At 37.5% G+C, this 21,876-nt stretch overlaps 1 protein-coding gene across 1 annotated transcript in view; it reads right to left on the reverse strand.

The window, feature by feature from the left end:
* Window positions 1–21,876, reverse strand: part of VPS13B (vacuolar protein sorting 13 homolog B) — a 405,118-nt gene that overhangs the window by 75,129 nt on the left and 308,113 nt on the right. Inside the window, exons 35-38 of the mRNA XM_088533620.1 lie at window positions 16,434–16,829; window positions 4,705–4,904; window positions 2,135–2,342; window positions 1,620–1,804 (exon numbers count right to left, since the gene is read on the reverse strand). Of these exons, the coding sequence (XP_088389746.1) occupies window positions 1,620–1,804; window positions 2,135–2,342; window positions 4,705–4,904; window positions 16,434–16,829 (989 nt within the window). The remainder of the gene's footprint in view (window positions 1–1,619; window positions 1,805–2,134; window positions 2,343–4,704; window positions 4,905–16,433; window positions 16,830–21,876) is intronic.

Here is a 21,876-nt window from a genome sequence, read left to right on the forward strand (position 1 = left end):
TCACTAACACTATGTGCATTGTAATAATATTATACCAATTACCCGAGAAAGATTATCCTAGTTATCCATAACAGAAAGCATATTAGTGCATAATTCAATTTTTAAAAGCAATTTAAATATATATAGTAATAATGAAATATAATTTAATATTTCTGAACAAGTAGGAAGAATTAAGAGATACTTGTAACACTACTCCGATTAAAAAGCTTATTCAAATGAAAAAAAAAGATTCAGTTTGCCATACAAAAAGAAAAACAAGACTCTAAAACTTAAAATTGAACAAAAGTTGAAACGGATATGCAAGGAACAAGTGGATTTATAAATATGAATTCTAGACAGAAGAGGATATAACTCTGCAATTGTGTGTTTTGGAGGGCCAAAACCTGGAAAGCTAAAGCTCAATGCAGTCACTAGGTATAGGCCTAGTTTTGAGGCACATCAGCACAAAGCTGCTGAATTCAACCCTCCTTTGAAGGACAGTTCTGTGCTCTCAAAGAGCCAACCTGGACTGTCCTCCCGAGAGCTGACCACGAGCAATGAGCCCACGGCAAGGAGGGCAAGTGGCACCTCCACTGGCAGAGCTTTGCCAGCAGCTTGAGGGAGATGATCTTTTCCCTTTACTCAATAGTGGAGAGGCTCAGCTGGAAGTGCTGGGTTCAGAGCTGGGCTCCCCAGTACCAGAGACACAAAAAGACTGTAATAAGTCCAGCAAGAGGCTGCAAAGATAATTGAGGGACTGGAGCATCTCTCATGTGATGAGAGGCTGCAGGAGCCAGAACTGTTCAGCCTGACAAAGAGAAGGCTCAGGGGGAATCTGACCCATGTGTAAAAATACATGACGGGAGTGCGTCACAGGACAGGGTCAGGCTCTTCTCAGTGGTGCAGGACAAGAGGCAATAGGCACGAACTCAAACACAGGAAATTCCTTCTGAACACAGGAAAACACCTTTTTACCGTGAGGGCGGTTTGAGCCACTGGCACAGGTTGTCCAGTGAGGTTGAAGATGTTCAAAACCAGCTGGAGATGGGCCGAGAGCACCTTGCCCTAGGTTGAACATGCTTGAGAAGGGGTGTAGGTCCAGATGATCTCCAAAGAGATCCCTAGATCCCCTTCAACCCCAGCCGCTTTGCCGGTCTCTGAAAATATGTCCTCTGTGCACTGTGGATCCTAATAGAAGAAGCCCAGCCATCCACCATCACAGATACAGAAGAGGATGGTAGGGCTAGAGACTTTAATTCATGGATTCCACTGTATCTTGAGAATTTCAGAGCAGATCTTGTTTTACATGACTCAGGTTGAATTAAATGAGATCTTTAAATAAAGAAATAATATGAACCACAAATAAAAACTATGTATGCCTGCAAACCAGGACTGATGACATTTACGATAGCTTATTAAGTCATGCAAAAACATTTACAGGTAAGTGGTCAAGATGTTTGCACATGTAGTTTTAAACTGAAGATGTGGTCAAGCTGCAGAATTTACCTCCTATTGATTTTATAGAGCTCCTGACATTTGTTTTGTTCTCATTTTTTATAACCAAAACTTCTAAAACATTTACTTTACAATATTTTAGCATTTTCTTTTGTTAATTACGCTCAAGAACTCTCATTACCCACCTGAAGAACATCTCCTAGGTCAGCAGTACTAATATCTGGATCTTCAGTCGTATTGAAAGGAACAGGGTTAATTCTTACAAGAGTGAGCACTCTGGGTTCTGGATATCTCCATAACATCATTCCTGGACTGTCCTCAGTTTCATTGTAAAACACAACTTCATAGGCACTGGGCAGCTTTTGTGCTTCTGTCAAAGGAAAGAAAGGTCTCATCTGTTATGTAATTTCTAAAAAGAAACATGCTGGTTTATAAGACTACAGTAGTTAAAAATAAACCCCTCAGTATCAAAAGGAGGGAAAATAAAAAAGCAATTTCCCCAATTTTTCAAAGATTGCAGCTTAATGGAAAGAAATAAAAAAGGTATTTTTTTCATCCCAGCAGATGTTTCTTCAATTACTTTTTCCCCAGAAAAGTAGAGAATTCATTGCAATAGGAAATTAATGCTTAACAGGTTATTCATCTATTTATGTTACAATCAACAAAATTAACAAGAAACTAATAATGGTCTTGATCTTACCTGCATCTTGTATATACTGGAACATGCCTGTTCTCAGATCATCTGAGGTATGCTCAGTTTTGGAGGCCTGATTCCTTTCTCCAGAAGAACAGGTGGGATAGGTAGGCTCAGATATGGAGGAATTTGCACTGCTGTTTCTGAAGAGGTACTCCTGCAGAAGCTCCTGGAGAAGAACTAAGCAGTTCAAATGCTCCTGACCCCAGAAAACCTGTGTGGGAAGAGAGAGACAAAACAATTATCTACAAATATTTAAACATTAAAAAAAAATCCAAAAATCCAAACTGTTTATTGCTTTTTGGTTGCTCTATTTACCCCTAATTTTTGTGCAAATATATTTAATGTGAAAACAAAAAACATTTTTTGAAAACATTTGGCATTTTTATAAAAATGGCATTTGGTATTTTATAAAAACATTTGGCATTTTTTTTCATCATGGTAAGGAAAACATTAATTCTTACCACTTAAGATTTGCTAAAGATGCTGCCTGCAAGAGCACAGAACTAAAAAGTGATAAGCAAAAACATATAGTTGAATACAGTATATAAAGCTAGGGCTAGTCAAAGGTTTTGCAGTTTAAGATATGATAAAGATCTTAAAGATTCAAAGTTAAAATTATTCAAAGAGCATGTGACTCCAAAACTGGCATTTTGGATTGCATCAACACCTGAATAAGCAACACAGATAAAAGGATGACTAGAAGGACATTGAAAATCATCTCAAGTTACAAACTTTGAGTGTACACAGAATATAAACTGGATGTATTGTAAACTCTGAGAGTGCAACTTAAAGTTTAAAGCAGAAATTTAGAAAAATATCTAAGGCACACTGGCTGTTAAAATGCAGAAGATTCATACACTTTACAGCAAAAGAAAAGGCAAGTTGACACTCTTTCCTCCCCGTTTTGATGAGCAGTGCTGCTTTTCTTAGACCAAACTCTTGTTTGAAAGAACCCCATGAAGGAGGACAAACCACACGGGTAGGAAGGCAGGACGGCACATGGCCTAGTCCCCAACGCCTTCCGCCAATTGGAACCCTGGGCATTCCAGTCTACTTGTAACAGCAGCAAAATAACAAGTGTCCCCTGCCACCCTGCATCCAGCATGAAGCCCTTCACTGTTCACATGCCAAAGTGGGCTCAGAAGTAAGGCAAAACTATGGAGCAACTGTCAATTAAAGAATTAAGGAATGTGGTTTAGAATCAGTGTGGGATGAAATCAAAATCACCAGATGGTGTCTAAAATGCTCATGGTAGGGTTGGACGGCACAAGCTCTGCCTGCGAATAAAGAGTAAACTATCAATTTGCTCAGCAATTTTCAGATATGAAGAAAATGAGAATAAACTTAAAAGGACTACAGTGCAGCAGCCAAGAAAGAAGATTTCCTTCCTTTTGCCACCCTCTTTTAAATTATCAGGCATTTGGAAGTTCAGAGCAGGGAATTTCTCCTACATGCGTTCACAGATAAGCTGATGCTCTCATGTCATCTCTCTAGGCTCTACCGTAATTCAAATTATAAGTGGTAGAAGAGGTAGAAGATGACATTGTATTTGGAGTTGGCAGAACGATTAGCTGTAAATAAATTTATTTGAAACAGAACTGCTAATACTTCTGTGAGCATTCTCAAAGTTGTTCTGTGTCACCAGATACCTAAATGATTAGATTTGTTTCTGGTCTATGTCTAAAAGGGGGAAAAATGAACTAAAAAATTAATTATAATAATATCCAAATGCGGTAGCCAAATATCTGTAGATAACAAATGAGAAAGAAGTAGAGAAGCAAACTGGCTTTATTTACACATTTATATATATATATATATATATATAAAAATAGTATTAAACTAGCCCTGTTCCAAATGCTGTGGTTTGAAGAACATTTTCTGATGTCAAGTCTGGGAAAATGTCTAATTACATGACTAAATGTCAAAAATTCCTTTTTGCATTTTATGTGCTTTGTTTATTTATTTATTTAGAAACATCTGGTGTGTATAGATACTACAATAAAAATAATTAGAATAAGACACATATCTTAAGCCCAGTTAAGACCCACAGAACGTATTTTTCATTTCAGGAACTCCCATGCTTCTTGGACTGGTTTCAAGTTATGGGCACTTCCAGTAAGAAGAGGATAGCATGGAAAACTGTGTATTAATTGCTACGAACAATAGTTAATAAGTACTCCCCTGAGAAATTTGTGCAAGTTTGAAAAGAAAGGATATATATTTCTTAAAACTGCCTCTAGGCATCACACATACGTAGCTCATGGACAGAAGAAGACAAAGACACACATCGGAGCAGGGCCCTGAATATTAAGTGCTAGTAATCCGATCCAGTACTTTTAAGGGAACACACACACACAGAACTACAATACATGGCCTAAGCAGTATCTAAAAAAAAACACCAAACACAATTTTTCAATCAACGGTTTTGCATAAAAGGATAGATAATTATATTAAAAAATAATAAAAAAGAAGCTTAATGAACTGATTCAGGCTGTAAAGCTTCAGAGCATTTTTTTTTAGCAAAACTTCAGAAAAGCCTCAGTCCTGCAAAGCCAGCGGAGCCGCGCACAGACCTGGAGCAGCCCCGCGCCGAGCTGGAGCTGCAGCTGCGGCAGGGCCCGCGCGGCGCCCGGGTCCCCGCTGTGCTGGCACCACTTGGCCTCCACGCGCGCCGCGCAGCAGCAAGGCCCGAGCAGGGCTCGCGCTCTGTCCTGCAGGCTCGTTTGGAGCAGGAGATCTTTTATGTCAAGGACAAGAGATGATCCGTGAATCCCTAAAAAGAGGGAGAAAGAGACAATTTATCCTTGTGGTATCTTTTTCCTCCCAATATGTCTGTGTCTGCCCGCTGAATTAACTGTAGGAAGAGCTCCGTGAAGGGCTCTCCAGGACGAGGATCACGGTTTGGCCCCAAGACTTTTCCTTCTTTTGCAGCTCACTCTTCCAACATGATTTTGTGCCCTTTATACAGTGTTCCTGTTGGGGAGCAGGTACGCTTCATGCACATTCCTTACAACGAGCTACTTGCCAAAACATTATGACTTCTACATGTGTGAGTATTTTAAGGTTTATGAGAAGAGTCATTTTTCATTAAAGTATGCTTTTTTAAAAAAAGAGTATATTAAGAATAAGAACAGCTGCTTCACTTGATTATATTTTAAACTGATAGGAAATGGCTATTTCCAAGAGCTCTCTCTGCTATTGTTCGGGTTCCTTAGTACAAAATATTGCTTCGCTAGACTTCGGAGTGCACAGGAGGAGAATAAGGGAAATGTTTGAATTCAAATAATGTACAACAATGGCTATAGCTCAAAACATATAATATATTTACCCCCAAATCAGTTTAATCTAAACTTTTCACATCATAACCATTTACAGTTGACATAGTTTTATAAAACATTAAAGAGATAATAGCAGGTTAGATTTATGAATGCACTTAAGTATTCCCAATAAAGACAAACATTTTAAGGAAAGAAATACCATGTAGAAATGTCATCATGTCACCTCTCTCGTGAATTTACCTTACTGCAAATCACAATTTAATAAAACAAATCACACTTACTATCTTCTTACCCTTTAGTATATTAACTTGAAAAATATATCTGAGCCCAGACTTTTTTTTTTCCTCTTTTGCAGCCCATATCTGGAATCAACATTCTGAATATTGAATGTCATCATACCTACTTTATAATGCCCATGGCTTATTTTTCTGATGACACTGGATATTTATAAAACACGAAAGATTAAAAAATGCCTCAGGCAGACATACAGATGTTCCAAGGTATTGCTCCATTTTGACTTTTCATACCTTTGTTGATCGAAATGTGCCACTGAAGTAGAACTCTCTGCTTTGAAGGCATTGCAGTAAAGATTCTCCTATCTCTTTTGAAAGAATCTCTTGTAGAAGCCAGAAGAAAAAAATGCCTGAATCCTGGGATGATTTCATAACACCAGGAAAAAAAATATGTAAAGGAAAGAAATATATGGAAACCATTTTTGTTTGTTTGTTTGGAGTTCCCATCACGTACTAGGAAGGTGGTCCAACAGTCCCAGCAGCTTTAATGTTGCCAGTGGATTGAATTTAACTTGAGTAGAAATAAGAAACAAGAACGATATTTCTCTGAACAATTTGGAGTTTAGTAAAGGTGATTAAGTCCTCAAGTGAGGACTTAAAATCTTCACTGAAAAGTGATTTGAAATGGGAGAAAAATTTGGTAACTACTGCACAATTCTGCCATACACAGATATGGTCTATAGTTGCACTGGAATATGTGCCAACCTGCAGAAATAATAAAAAGGGAGAAAAGGGATAGCAGAATTCCTGTGGTTTTATTTGAAAATTTTCTTTCTTTGGGGTTACATGTTGAAGAATTACATGGATACTGTTTTGCAGCCTTTTTCTGTTGTCATCTCCACAAAATACAATGACAACACAATGTGCAATGGCTTACAAACAGAACTGAGCATTCAACGCATAGTCCTATTGGTTAGAAATTAGCAGGACTTCTTTGAAATGAAGACAAAGTGAAGAAAAAAGAAGTTTGAGTGAATTTTAAACAAGTAAATTAAATATTACAAGACACCTCCATGGATTATGTCCTACAAATACTAAGTAAAGCTCAGGGACTCAATGACAATTTTATTTTCTTCTTTCTGGGACATAGATTCTACTATGTAATGTCATGAATCACACAATCCTCCTTCTCAACAGTTATACCTACACACTTTCTTGGGGATGAAATGAATCTTAGTATATAAACTAATATGCAATTATTGAAAAAAATGCAAAGAACTTTCAAGCAAGCTTACATACCATGAAGTCTTTGGGGAGCTAGGAGAAAAGTGTTTAAAAACATAAGTAATGACTGACAAGGAGGTAAGAATCCTAAATAGTAGTAGGAAAAAAGAGATCTCTGGGCTTACGGGAGCCTTCTTTCAAGTGGTATCAATACCATGGAAATCCTAAGAGAATGACTTCTTTTAGGAAAGAAATAAGCTCACATCCTAAGGGCTGGGAGTGAAGAAATAGCAGAGTACACTATGAGCTTATTTTAGAATTGCTAAATGACATACTAAAATTCAAAGTATAAGCTCAGCTAGTGAAGTTGCTCTCCTATGACTACAGCAGTCCTCTTGGAAAGGTAAAGATGTAAACTAATTCTCCTCTGTTTTTTTCTTCCTCCCCCATACTATTTTCAATCATTTCTTCCATGCATCTCTCACAAACATCTATTGTAGAATTCTGACTTCAGTTTAAACAGATTAAATCAAAGTCTCCGTTTGAAGTGAACTTGGGATGGCACCACAAAGCAGCAATATATCTTCATAAACGACTGTTGTGATATGTAGAAGTTAACTTGTTCTGTTTGGATTATTGCTCATGAACACCAACACACTTCTCAGAACGTGCAATAATTTACTTCTAGGAACAAATAGTTTCATGACTTTTAAAATACTCCTCCAAGAGACTAATAAATACGAACCACTTGCTTTGGACATTGTTTAGAAACCGCTGCCAGGCGTCCATCGAGAGGCTCCCTCAGCCCCACGACAGCCCTTGGCTCCATGTTCTAGCAGAGCAACCACCACCGCGGTCCGGCTTCCGTGTGTCAGGGTGATGACTGCCTTATGATGACATGCGCTTTAAAGGAACAGCCAGGTGGGAATATCGCAGGGCTGTAGGAAAAACTGCTAGCACTTGTTCAGTAATACAAAGAAATTAACTTGCATAAAAACAGAAGAGGGGAACCATTGCAAGAGAATATTGAATAGAAGAAAACTTCTTAACAGACGATGTTGTGTCACTCAATATTTTATTATTACTGACTTTACTTGTGCTAAGATAAACATTATGAAGACACGTCGCAGAATCTGAGCAGCCTAATATGAGGCTGTCAGGGTTTACTGGTAACAGGAGGCTCCATGATAGCTGGAGGCCTGCGTGCACATGTGGGTGACTGAGTTTGTGTGTGTGGGGGAAAAAACGAAAGAGCTGTCGCCCTTAAAAAAATCTAGTAAGTAAAATAACATAAAAGCAATCCTTGCTTTAAGTAGCAATCACCTAGTGTTTAAGCGAAACAGAAGTTAAGAAAACATTCTTTTACTCTTCCTGGTTCACAGACAAGGGGAAAGACAATATTTTGACCTTAAATACAGATTTTTTTTTTCAAAATCATTTTTCACATTTGAATTAACTGTGAATGAAGCAAGGTGAAATCCTGCAGAGCAATTTTTCCCTTCTCTTATGCTCTGCGTAGTCCTGTGTGTGCTTTGCTCTTCCTAGATAGATGCAGACCCGTTTGGTTTTGACTGCACTCTCACCTAATACAAGGCAGAGCACTCTTCAGCTGGCAGACTTCTATACAGGAATATAACTTTTTAAAGAAGGGAAACTAATGTATCATAATAAGTAAAACAAATCACACTGGACTACAGGAAGGCTGTATTTGAAAAGCCTCTTGAAAGCTTTGCTACAAATCTCCTTTCTAAGAGGCAAGTAGGTTGGTTCATGAAGCTCGGGAAGAAGCCTGTGTCCCAAAACGCCGCCGGCTCTGGCCGGGATGCCCGGGAGCGACGCGGGCTGCAGCTAGCGGATTGGATCGGATCAGATTCCCACCCAAAGAGGCCCTCCATGGCAGGACAGCAAAGGGATGATCTGACTGCAGGGGTTAATTAGCCAACAGTTTTCCTTATTCACTTCCACTTGAATATCCCACATTACAAAGGTGATGGTTAGTGCTATTTGAGCATGCATTCTCCACATTTGTACCTTGGCAAACTTAGCAACTATTTGCATGTATTTGCACCTTTGACTATTAAAGTTGCCAAAGAAAGTAAGACAGCCTTAAATACATATGCATATTACTGTATGTTACATTAGATTTAATTATCTGAATGAAATTTTTCCTTCTTTTGAAAACTTCAGATGCCTCATAAGAGGTTATAATGAAGTTAGTTACACTGCTACAGTTAGTTACACTGTCCTCTAAGACGCTTCTGAGAAAAAGGGTAACAAAGCTTTGAATTGCAGCTATTAAAGCAATTATAGGGGAAATAAATAGTGCAGTTAATGTGAAAGTCAGCCCCTGTATTCAGGTCTGGTAACGCGGTAGCAAGCGCACGGTGAAAGCTGCTCGAGTAAGGGACAAGGCTCCAGGACAGCCGCCGTTCCCGGCGCTGGGACTGGGTTTCTCATTAGGGTCGAGAGGAATCTTGCGATAGCTCATACCCCCCCTGAGAACAATATTTATACATTACCAATTAACAATCCTTGACTAAAGGAGTTTTTTCAGCATTACACAGGGACACATGTGGGCTCTGTAAAAACATGAGATGTGTAACACACGGTAAACAGAAAGTAATGATCTTAAACAGGCCAAATCCTTGAATTCGTCACTAATAAATGTCCCCATGCATTCAGCAGCCCTGGCTGCTGGGAGCCTGTTTTCTTCAAATACTTCAAACACTAAAATCCAGGAACATTTATTATTTTAATCCATTACAGGCAGTGCTTGATTTAACTTTATTGGTTGTGGTGGTGGTAGTGGTTATAGTGGGGGTAAAGCTATGTTCTTTTACACATCATTTCAAAAGGGCTTAATTATATTTTATAGCTCAGGCCAGGAATCCTGCTTGTTTTGTGTCTAACAAGGTTCAAATGGAGTTCAGGTCAGTGATGAATCAGAGGAGAAGTCAAAGATGGTTATCTATTTGAAATGAGCTCATCTCCCTTAAAGAAAAGCTGGGCAGGTACATCGTGTTCATTACACTACTGAATACCAAATAGCTGAAAAGTCTCAATTCACTTGTTGATTTGCTAGTTTTGGATTCTGTGACGCCTGACCAGAGGGTACATTAAAGTTTAGATCTAAAGGGCTTTTCCTTTTTGGTCAAAGCTGCATTCAGTATAGAATAACTAGGGATAATTGTGAAGTGCTAACTGCACTTATCCTAATTAAGTAGAGAAAGTAGAGAAAAATATATATAACAGAAAGCTAAAAATATACAGTGTTCACTTCCTATCAGCGAGGTCAGCTTTAAATACTGACATGACTATGCTGATATGAGCAACACTTACTTGCTTTACCTTAAGATATCAACAGTTCTTAAGAAAGTGACTAAATATTTTTACTTCAGCTTTACATGGAGAAATTCTTCATTTTTTTTAAAAAAAAGTATTTATACATTTATATATCTTAATTTTAGGTGGTTTGTTGAAGACAGTGGCCTGTTGTCAGAAGTTAGTTGGTACCTGCAGCAATGATTGGTATCATTGCAGATATTTAAAAGCACTAAAATAATGAGCAGATGAGTGGCCAGATGAATGATTAAACAAAGCACTACAGAACAGTGGATGCCTCTGAAAATGAAACTTTGTATAATTTCTATGAGGTTGAACTAGAATTACGGCTTTGGTCTCATTCCTCTGCTCTACGCTTGATTCAGTGGATTTCAGCTGCTCTAATAAACTAAATAGTCCATGAACGAGATGAGCTGCTTTAGCCTCTCTCTATAACCCAGTGAAATACGCTGGGGGAAGTCCAAATCTTGACAAATATACCCTGGCTATACAAATTGAACACAGAGATTTAGACAAAAATATCTCCCTGCACCCGTGGGATGCCTTTCGACAGGATTAGAGCCAATCCAGGTCCAGGCTCCTACGTTCCAAGCTTCTCCTCCCTTTGACCCTTCCTCTTGCTGACCTCCTTCCTCTACTTTCCTGATTTCTCCTTCGTGCCAGCACTGCCACTAAAATGTACCTGTCCAGTGAGAGGGTTGCTCTTGCCGAACACTTTTCTTTCCCATGGGATTCGTTTCCAGTCAGATCAGCTCCCTGACTCAACTCACTGAACAGCTGCACGAGGAGCAGAGCTAGTCCAAGGCAGAGCGTGGAAATGTGCGCACACGGAAACCTAACGGTCCTCTGGAATTGCACCTTCTGTTTGGGCAGGAAGCTGGTGATCTCATCCTGTAAAAATTATTCCTGTCATACGGAAAGGGGAAACACATCGCCAGCATGTCAACAGTTTGAACAGCTTACAGAACCGGTCCTTAAGGCAGGATGATAATGACTGACTTCTCTGTTCTGTTCCTAACACTGCAAATTGCAGACTGAACTGGAGAAACTGCACAGAAAAGTATAAAATGCACAAATAAAAAAAATGTTTTACTGCTATTTGTATTTCCTGGTAAATGCAAATATTCTATGGAATGGACCAGTGTGCAAATAACGTGCCACGGACCAGTGTGCAAATAACGTGCCACCTACTCTTGCTGTACAAAGCACTGGAACCCGTATAATGAAAGCATCTCTGGTCTAAAAAAGTATGCAAATAATTTCACTATAAAAATAGAGAAAGTACAAAAATGATAGCTTTTTTATTAATTGAATTTCATTTGAAATCTACTTTCTTAAGTTCTTTCAATCCTAGATATGGTTCCACAGGCTTAGTAAGCACTTTACTGAATCAACAAGCTACAGTAAATTTTCAAAAAAACTTTTTTTTTTCCTAACTTGACATGCTAGTTCATCAGTAGCAATTCTGAGCCCTGTTACAAAGTACCAGTAGGGAATCTGACCAGGATTAATAGTGGTACTTGGTCCTGGGATTAGGTGGTGTCTTGTTTCATGGATTTTAGGCCATCTGTTCTTCCCTCCTACATTATACTTCTGCAGAACTATAAACGCACCTCCACCTCGGGGACTATAGAAAGGAATTAGAATTCTTCTGCTTTTCATTATCACAAGATTCAGTAACTCATTTCATTGTCAGGATAATCCCCTTTTACTCTTTCTTTTGCGCTTGCAGGGTATGCCAAAATGACAAATAAAATCCCAGATGTTAGAGACCTGATGAGGTCTCCACCTTTTCTTGAGTGTTGGGTTTAAGCTACTTGGGACATGGTGTCAAATCTGACAGGACCCTGATGCCCACACCCAATATTCATTAAGGTTTGTTAGTGATTTGTATAGCTGTCTACAAGCTGTACTTCCACCTCAATCCTCAGTGGCCATTTAAATATTTAGTTTGTCTTCTGGCTTTTACTGACAAAGAATTAATTTCCTATTGTTCAAGTGTTGGAAAGAGTTTATATTTCTTTCTAAAAGTAACAAAGGTCTTCTGGGTGCTGTAAATGGCTTGTTACTGCTGCATATTATTTTAGGTAGTCATATCTAATTTAATGTTTTATTTCCCCATAGGCTAACTTGCATATCTGCAGCATCCAAAGGCTATGACAACGCCTTAGCAGAGTTTTCTCAAGAGAGTCAGTTAACTCCAAATTGAAGTTTGGACTTTGCTCTGCACCAATTAATAACCACATTTAATTTTTATTATTTCAATAAAGTATCTTAGAGTACGTAATTTCTTTTCAGGTTACTAAAAATACTTGTGATTTTCACAGGCTCAACTAGTGTTTACTTTTTTGCCTTATTTATACGTAAAGTAATTATATTGGTATACAAGAACGAGGGCTGGGAAATTCTGTCTATGATCTTTGGAATATTTTGTTGAAGTAACTCCCTAACTTCAGACACTGAACAGCAAGCCTCCCCTCCGGTGTCCACGCTGAACAAAATAAGGCTCCACTGAGGCTCCAGGCGTCTTGCTGACTTTCACTCTGGGGAAGTGCAGTCCTTAACTTCTCTCATTTATCTGCTATTTTGGCAGGTAGGTAGTACTAATTTCAACACCAACCTGAATTAACTGCAAGTCGCTTGTTTAGAATTGCCTTCTATTTCTTAGTATTTATTGCTAAAAATTATTCAGACTTTAATAGCATGAAGCTGTTCTGGAACGAGCTACGTTACTCGAGTGGGATGCTGAGCAATTGCAAATCTTACTGCCGACATGGGACTCGGGAGCTCGAGCCGCTTTCCAGAAGAAGCCACATACTCCAGCAGACCAAACTCAGCGACCCATTTCTAATGACAGCTCTGCAACCTGGGGGTTTGGTCACCACTACAAACAAGCTGCCAAAAAGTGGACTAAATGTTTATTATTTGCATGTATTAATCCAGTACAGTATTAACTGTACTCTATCCAGTATTAACTTGTAACTCTACACCACAAAATATAAGGTGGCTACAATTAATTATTATATTTATCATCAGTGTGACTTAAAGTCTTGCCCTTAAGGGTATCAGAAAAAATATATCTGTAACCTCTTTAGGTTAAAATTATCAAATATCTTTCTTGTGAGAGAGGTTTTCTTTTCTTTACAATACACTACATTACATTCTGTAACAGTATTACATTACTAAAATCAAAATACTCAGTATTTTACCATAAGCACAGAGGAGAACATAAGTATTTTAGCAGAAATAGTAATCATGTTGTTATAAGTCACTGATGTATTAAAATGTAAAGGGTGTCCAAAAAGCGAAGTCCCTAGAAACACTAAAAGTTGGGGTTATATAATAATGCATCAGGGTAAGTAGAAATGGACTCTTTTAAGTTAATCCAACCGCAACGTGAGTGATCAACACCTGCAGGTTATTTTGTTAGAAGTGAAATGAATAACAATGCAACTAATTAGCCATGTTGTTTTTCAGAAGCTATGACTTTTTTAAGTTCATAAGAAATTAAGGAGAAAAATTAAAACAGAAGGCCTTTAGCTTCCTTGATTAAGTCAGGAAAGTCTAGAGGGAAAACTGGCAATTTAAAAAAACTTGTAATTATACAGATATAAAATATATTTAATTTTATATATATAAAAATATATAAAAGGGTCTATAGCAACCTTCTTCCTTAATTTCAGCTAAAAAATCAAAGCGTTATGCGAGGTCACGCACTTTTGTTTTTCCCTCTGTGAGGGAGGAAAAATGCCGACAATACATTCTTGAGAGTGGTTTTTTCAATATAACTCCTAGCAAATAGGATTCCTTACAAACCAACTTCACATACTACATTAAAACTCATCTGGAAAGGGGCTCGTTTACACTGTTTATAAAACACTGCCACATAAAATGTGTAAAAAAACATATTTCACTAAAAATAGCTTGTGTAAGTAAGGGATTAGAGTAGTTTCTACTGCTATAATTGTTCCTTTGTAGTTTTTTCCATGATGTTTTAGAACAGTGTTTTTAACTATGTTTATTAAAGTCAGCACATCAAAAAGGATCAAAGAGAAAGCTAGTGAGAACCAAAGAAACCCCAAGCGTATTGTGTTGTCTCACTGGGGAGTTATGCAGATTCAAGTAAACAAGTGCAAATTGTTGAGGTTTTAATGAAAATTTTCTACAATTATTGTATCTGAAGTCATTCTATATAATAACATCTGTACAGCAGATGGCCATACTGTACAAAAGGCAAGCAATGCTCCTTTTTCTTTCTCTGTTTTAACAGTACATCTGAGATGACTACTTTTGTCATTGTGCTTAGTTTGGTTCAGCAAATAATTTGTAAAATGCAGCTGCTGCAGATGGTCACAATAGTTATATGACTGTAAAATCAAAGACACAGTGAAGTATTTGCGTATTAGTTTCATACTATAAAAAATCTGACATTAACCCTGTTCAGCTCAAAAGGTATATCTATAAAACTTTTTTTTTAGAGTAATAGTGAAGAACTGACATATTTAAATATTCCTTGCTCCCAAGAACCTGGGGCACAGCTACTATGTATTTTTTAATTGAGTTAACTTGCATAATTTCTTTGCAACAATGAAACAAATCTAGTTAGTAAATGTGCCATTCTTTTTCTTTAAGCTTTTGTAACACAATTAAAACAATTTCCCTGCACAGAGTTATTTATCTTTCTTCCTACATTCCACTTTGGTTTCTATCTATTAATAATTAAAAACAAACAAACAAACAATGTATTAGGAGGATTTTAGACACAGTTTCAATTGGTTTTGCGGAAGTGCCTTTCATACTTCTAGAAATTTAGAACAATTTCTTGTACAGCCACACTAGTGTTCAGCCCGTCGTGTGCATATGTTTTGGTTTTTATAAAGCAGAAAGATAAGGCAACTTTAATTGGAGAGAACGTGAAAAGAGTTTGCTCGTGTCTATTTATTGTCTGGTTACACGAGTTTGTCATATGAATACCTAACTCCCCCTCAAAACAGGTTCGGCCTCAGCACTGCTTTACCCAGAAACGCTGGCCGGACTACAAGCGCCTGGAAGATCCAGATCCAGCTTGTGACAGGAAAAACACAGATCTGCTTCCCCGCGCCGCCGGGGCGAGCGGCCGCGCTCGGCAGCGAGGGCTCGGAGGCTGCGGGCCAGGCCGCGCCGCCACGCAGCGCCCCGCAAAGAAAACTAGACCTGTTTAAAGGATATTAACGAGGCCCTTTACTCAGGTGCAGTTCTTTCTATGCTAGGATTGAGATATGTCGGGAAAAGCATGGGAATGGAGTTGCTGTTCCTCCCTGTACCACTTCTTCTTTATGGATAAATCCGGAGTTTCGGGTTCCAGCTTTCAAGCCCTATGAACCTTAGATTTTTCATTTTTATCTTTTAGAACAATAAAGAAGCACTTAGACTTAGACCAAGAAGCACTTACTTAGACTTAGAAGTTGGCCTGAGGAGACATATTTCTGGTGAAAAAAACCAAACCATCACCTGGCTTGGCCTAGAACTTACACCTCTCAGCTCTAGACCATTTTCTTTCTCTCTCATACTACTCTTCCAAGTACCTAGGTCTGTCTCATCTCCAAATCATGCAAATGTATCATCTTAGTAATTTTATTAAAATAGCAGTCAAACTATTTATGAAGTTATTCAAAATTTCTCCATCTTAAAGGAACTGATTTGGTGTTCTGCTAATTATACCACAGGTGTAAAATTTCTCACATTTTTGCTGTAATGAAAGTAGTTGTTGAGACAGGAAGTCTCATTTGCTCTGTGTGACTCTCAGGTGTTCAGAGGAAGCACGTTAAAATTGGACCCTTTATAAGCCTGAAGTAGAGTAATAGTATGAACCAATAACTACACTGTAGTGTGTATCCAGTCTCTGAGCATTTTTTGTAAGAAATTTATGGTTATAATGATAAATTTAGGGTCATAATGACAGTTACTGCAATACAAAATTTTGTCCCATGAAGTATATGCTGCATTAGCAGAATATAAGAATCAATAATTACAAGGTGGGGGATCCAAACTACAAAAGGATGCACCCCTTGCTGCTATCTCACTGAATTGAAAACTCAGGCAATTGACTCTATCATGGATTTGCTATTTTCTGCAAATTATTTGCAAGCTGGGGCACTAGCTCTCCAAATTCCCCATGCTTTCAAATTGTTCCTATACTACAATTAGAGCACATCAATAACACTTCTAATTTTCTAAAGTGCTTACCTGTAGCTTTATGTCCACTTTTGATATTCAGGCTTCCAGTGAGGCTTGATAAAGAGAATAGCAAACAAGGTTTCCTTGGATGCGGGATGGTTTCCATGGAGACGACCATTTGAACAGTGTGGATGGAAATTTTCTGGAAGCAGGAAAGAGCTCTCCACCAGTTTTCTTGTACCGAAACGTCTTGGGCACTGTTAGCATTTACCGCAGGTAGCAAATCCCTGGTACTGGAGTGTTTGGCCGTGGCATCCTTGTTTGTAGCAGTAGCAGCTGATTTTGCAGCCTCCTTGTTGGGTTCATTTGTGTTTACAATTTTATTCAAAAACTGGTTTATTTGATCAAGTTTGACAAAACTGAGGTTTGCCTTCAATGGTTTTGATATATCCACATTTATATCAGCTGTAAGAAATAAAGGGAGAGAAAAATATTAGCAGTTATAGTGCAATTACTCATTTAATGAAGAAATATTAGGTCTTTAGAGGAGATAATATTTCTATTATATTCCATTACAGGGACTGAGTCAATTGTAAAATACATCAAGTCAATAATTTTATGAATGAATCTGATTTAAAATCTCATGAAAAGCACTATAAGCAAGCTTCACTAGTTGCAATTTTGAGAGGAAAACGACACAATCTCAATCTTATTTTCTTTCTTTCCAGAGCATCCTGAAAGACATACGCTGTGTCTGAATATGTAGGAGGGTAAATACACGAGTCCTTATGTATCACAGTGAAAATATACTTCACATTCTCTTGAGTTTTGTATTCAGTACAACTATTTGACTAAACTCCAATGCCAATAGTGAACATTCTCAACATGTTTAAAAGAGTGAATAAAATGTATATTCTTCTATTTTTGACAAAGCTAAGATGCAGACTTCTTCAATGCATTTTCATGCTTAAATGTGAAAAAAAGAGGCAAACAAAAACTGAGGTATGGCTAGATTTGTTTGTTTTCAGGGAGACTGAAATAACGTAATATTTTAAAAGTTATGTTCTTCTCCCCTTTAGTAAATTATTTTGGTACTTAAAAGACTTCTGAAAATCTCAGAATTTTTAGAAATTTCAAATAGCATGAATAGCATTGATCATAGTGGTATTTCTAGTAGTAGTGAAGTAATTACAAGAAAATTATTTCAGAAGGAAAGCAGGATTTTATGACAGCTGAAGCTTACTTCTGTGCTCCTATCTACTTCTTTGCCAGTACATTATGCTTCATTAAAGGAATGTAGCTTAAACTTAGTTTCATTTAAAATTCAATGTTCATTTGGTAATGGGAAGGAAAAAAAACACCTCGTTGTTTCAGTCTCCCCCACACAAAATATGATTAAAATTCTGTGCATGCATCTAAGCTGTTAGATGTTCAGAGAAAGAGCACTGCTCAGTTCCCAGTTTCACTATAACCACTGAATGGAAACACTGCTTGTTGAAGGGTTTACACAGATTAATAAATATTTTATCAAAATTAGGGCCTAGTTTTAAGTTATCTGGGATCATTTTCTACTCTGAATGTTCATGTCTGTTGGTAAACTTGATTCTTCCACTCTCTAGGTAAGCGGGGCTTATACTGACTTCAGAAACTCTCAGGCATGTGGTAAAGCACATTTTCTGACTCTCAAAAATATTCTGCAATCTAAATTTCAGCTAGATGCTTAGGCACCTGAATAGATTAGTCTCTATATTTTAAACGAGCACTTTTTCTACAAGAATAAAAGAAACTTGCAAAGGGCCACTTAGGATTTCTGTTAGGTCTGAATGAAAAAAACAATGCTAAATTTCTTGGAAAAGAGTAAGTAGTACTGCACTGGCTACAGCTACCAAATTTAAGAATAAAAACTATTTTAATTGTAAATTACAATTTTTAATTTTCTGAAAATACTTGTTCTTGTGTCTTCCCTAGTGAACTAAAGATTGTGGCAAACACGAGCCAACACTTGGGCCTAAGGGAAAGGCAAGCATTAAAGCTAGAACACTGGACATAAGAAAAGGACAAGATTTTGAGCCATCCAAACCTACAAATGACCATCTTTAAAGAGTTTTTAGAATACTTAAATAGCTCATTTTAATTAAAACTAAGGGGAAAAGAAAGGTTCAAATGCTTTTGAAAATCCCAATAGTAATCTCTCCACTGCTCTTTGCACTAAAAACTATCCAAAAAGTTGCCTGTCTTTTTACATGAATCATTGGTTCCTTCTTCCCTTTCACTGGAGAAAAAGAGAGCTACAAGAAAGGAGAGACCCATGTGACATTATTATATGAATATTTACTTACGACACCCAGCCAAAGAGAAAGTTTTTCCAATTAAACATTTTTAATGGCAACATGTGAGTAGCACTTTAAAAAGTCCCCTGAGCTTGAAATTCAACTCACTCTAGGATTTGGGTTCCTGAACCACTGAAGCACTTTTGAAAAATGTGCCTTATGGAATTATTTTTATTTGTTAGTGGCAACAAAGGTCTAAAATAAAATATATTTTGGTTTTGATAAATAATTCAGCATGCAGGTTAGTAAATATGAGGAAAGGACCCTTACTGATTGGTGTGACAGCTTTTCTGAGCCAAAGGTCTATTTTACTGCTACTGGTTTCCTATGGGAGAACGGCCCCAGCAAATGAGAAAAAAACACCCAAACTGCTCCAAACTAAAAATGCTTGGGTGTAAGCTGATAGGACTTGTTGATTTGATTGAGAAAGACCTGAAGAGGAGGTGAATAATGGAGCAATAAAAAAATTAACACTAGACCCTTAAGCAATGCAAATGGCTTCCCTGTTTTTCGTTTTGGAACAGTGCATTTGAACAGCGTCACACAGCAAAAATGCTGTCATGAATGATAACTTGAAAAGCTTCATATTCGGTTTTTATTATGCAGTGAATCAGCCTGGACAGAAAGCTGTGGCAGCCAGAGGCGTAATTGCAGAAAAAGTAACATTGGAACCTCTACTGAAAATATTTTAACTATCTCATAATGACATAGGTTATTTTTACAACTGGGAAAAGAGTATGCAATGAGATTCCTTGGCATTTTATGTAAAAAAGTTTAAAAAAATAAAAATCCAATTGAGTAATCAACATATTTTTAGTCTTTGTCCTGTTTTACACTTTATACTTAGCCCTGTAAAAGAAACGCTAACATTCCTTCTAAGAAAAACACATTTCAGTGATGGACAGAAAAAGTGAAACCTGATGAAATATGAAGAGCTATTTATAGCAGCTGATGAAGATAAATGTTCAGCAGCTTCCTCAATCATTCAAAATGGGCAAAAGAGAGATGTTACAATGCAAAAACGTCACTTAGATACAGCTGCAATAAAACTCCCATGGTGCAAAACCAGTGTTCGTAGGTGATTTTGAACATCTTAGCACACCACACAATGCAGCATAGACTGTGGACCCAGGTGAGCTCTGCCCACTCTTTGCATTGCCCAGAATTACACCAAAATCCGGACAGGGCAAAAGGTGCCTTGAAGCTACCTGTAACTCCTACTGGATTACTTCAGGCTCCCTGGTTTGCCTGCTGGTGACTCACTACTACAGTGATGCCCCATGCTTTAGATTTAAGACATAACAACAATACCAAATTTTGTCGGGTGTGCCTAGGGACTGCAAATAATAAAGCAATTCCTGTATTTGTAAACAGGTTAAGAGAATTAATTCTAGTTATGTTTCAATCAAACTGAACTAGATGATATCAGATTTTTTTTTATAAAAATGTGGAATTTGAACTGTTCTGCCTATTTATTTTTTCACTACATCTCTTCAGAATAACGAGGAAAATCCATGTCTGTCAATTACTATTTTTTTAATTACCCTTCACAACTTTCTGAACAGCTACTAGGAAACAGAAGAATGAAATAACCATTGAGTTAAAAGGAGATTAGATAAATATAAATAAATTACACTTATTATATGCTCCCACCACACCAGGAGATGACTTAACAGTGAAGGGAAAAGAATCACATTGCAATAATGAAATCAGAGAGGGAATTTAGGTCCCAGAGGCGATTCTACGGAGTTTATGTTAATGTACACCTTGTGGGGGACCGAAAATCAACTGGAATAGTTTCCTGAAAACTGTTTCCAGCTATTTTCTCATTTAAAATGTTCCAACTTCACTTGACCCATTAGTCATCATATTACTTACATTTATTATGTATTTTGAAATCTATTACAAAGAACCAATGGATTCAATATGGCCTGTTTGAACAAAATCATAACATCTATAAAAGAAAACCTATAAGCAGCACACTGCAATTCCTGTCTGAAACAACTTCTTCCTTTGTCATTTTATTACTTATAGCTTCAGATAAAAAAAAAATCAATGTTATGAGTATTTTACTCTTGTTCTCCCTAACATTCCTATTTGTACTGTGAAGGTATAATTTTATTCTGTGAATTTAGGATACTAGTATTCTTCAAAGGGATTTTTATTTGGAAGGCTAAGGATGAACAAGCAACACAAAAGTACACAAAAATCTCCCAGCAAGTTGCTTTAGGCCAATCCCAGCTTTTAATGAAGTCAGTGGGTTTATCCTAAAATATTCCATAGCTGAATTTACACCAGATTATTGCTATAATTTATAAACTACTTTAGTCTACTATAGTCTAAATCTTCTAAATCTGAAAAAACAGAAAGTAAACTTCATGAAAATTATTTATAAGCTCTCCTAACACTGGGGTCTTTTAACAGACTATGAGAAAAGTTGGACTACGAGAGAAACAATGTGGTATTTTCCAAGAATCTGTTAACTTCTCATATCCCTCACTCTGCAGTGGATCTTTCATTTCTCATAGCTAGAAGAGAAAGGCCAGATCTTCCTCCTCTGGTTGCACATAGCGCTCTCCCCTCCTGCCTCAGGAACTTTCCAGAGCACCTTGCAAGGCTGTAAAATATTAAGCTTCTTCTTAAAAACAAACAAAAAAAAGTCTTGCTATAAAAGAGACTAATATTTGCCTAGAACTTGTAGGAGGATTGAATTTCCCAGGCTGAAATTAAGAGGAGAGGAGCAGACAACAGGCAGGAAACATTTTACCAGCAGTCATATCCCTTCTCTGTGAGCCACCCTTCTGGATACAAGAAGTTGAGGAGAGGAAATCTGAGGAAGGTGAAGGTAATCTTGAGCCCTGATTCTGCTTTGGAGTCAGGGTGGCCCTTTAGTAACAAGGAAGAGGCTGAATTGCTGGAATTAAGCTTCTTAGATATATATAAAAAAGGAGATACACACAGACATATGTAAAGCAAAGATTAGTTGCACTGTTCCCAATTGTCCCTGGTCAGGCATCAAAAGAGCAACAAATTAAACTGAAACTGAAAAGACGAAAAGCATCTAAATGAATTGTTTTTATCCTCTAATTCATCATCCCTGATTTGGATCAAGGGAAAAGAAGGCCGAAACTCGAGCCAGGGCTGCAGAGGCCATCTGCAGTCCATCTCGTGCTCCGCTCCCG

Source organism: Tinamus guttatus, unplaced genomic scaffold (genome assembly GCF_059628265.1).
Source record: "Tinamus guttatus ecotype Peru unplaced genomic scaffold, ASM5962826v1 Tinamus_guttatus_pri_ptg000510l, whole genome shotgun sequence".
NCBI classification, from domain to species: Eukaryota; Metazoa; Chordata; class Aves; order Tinamiformes; family Tinamidae; genus Tinamus; species Tinamus guttatus.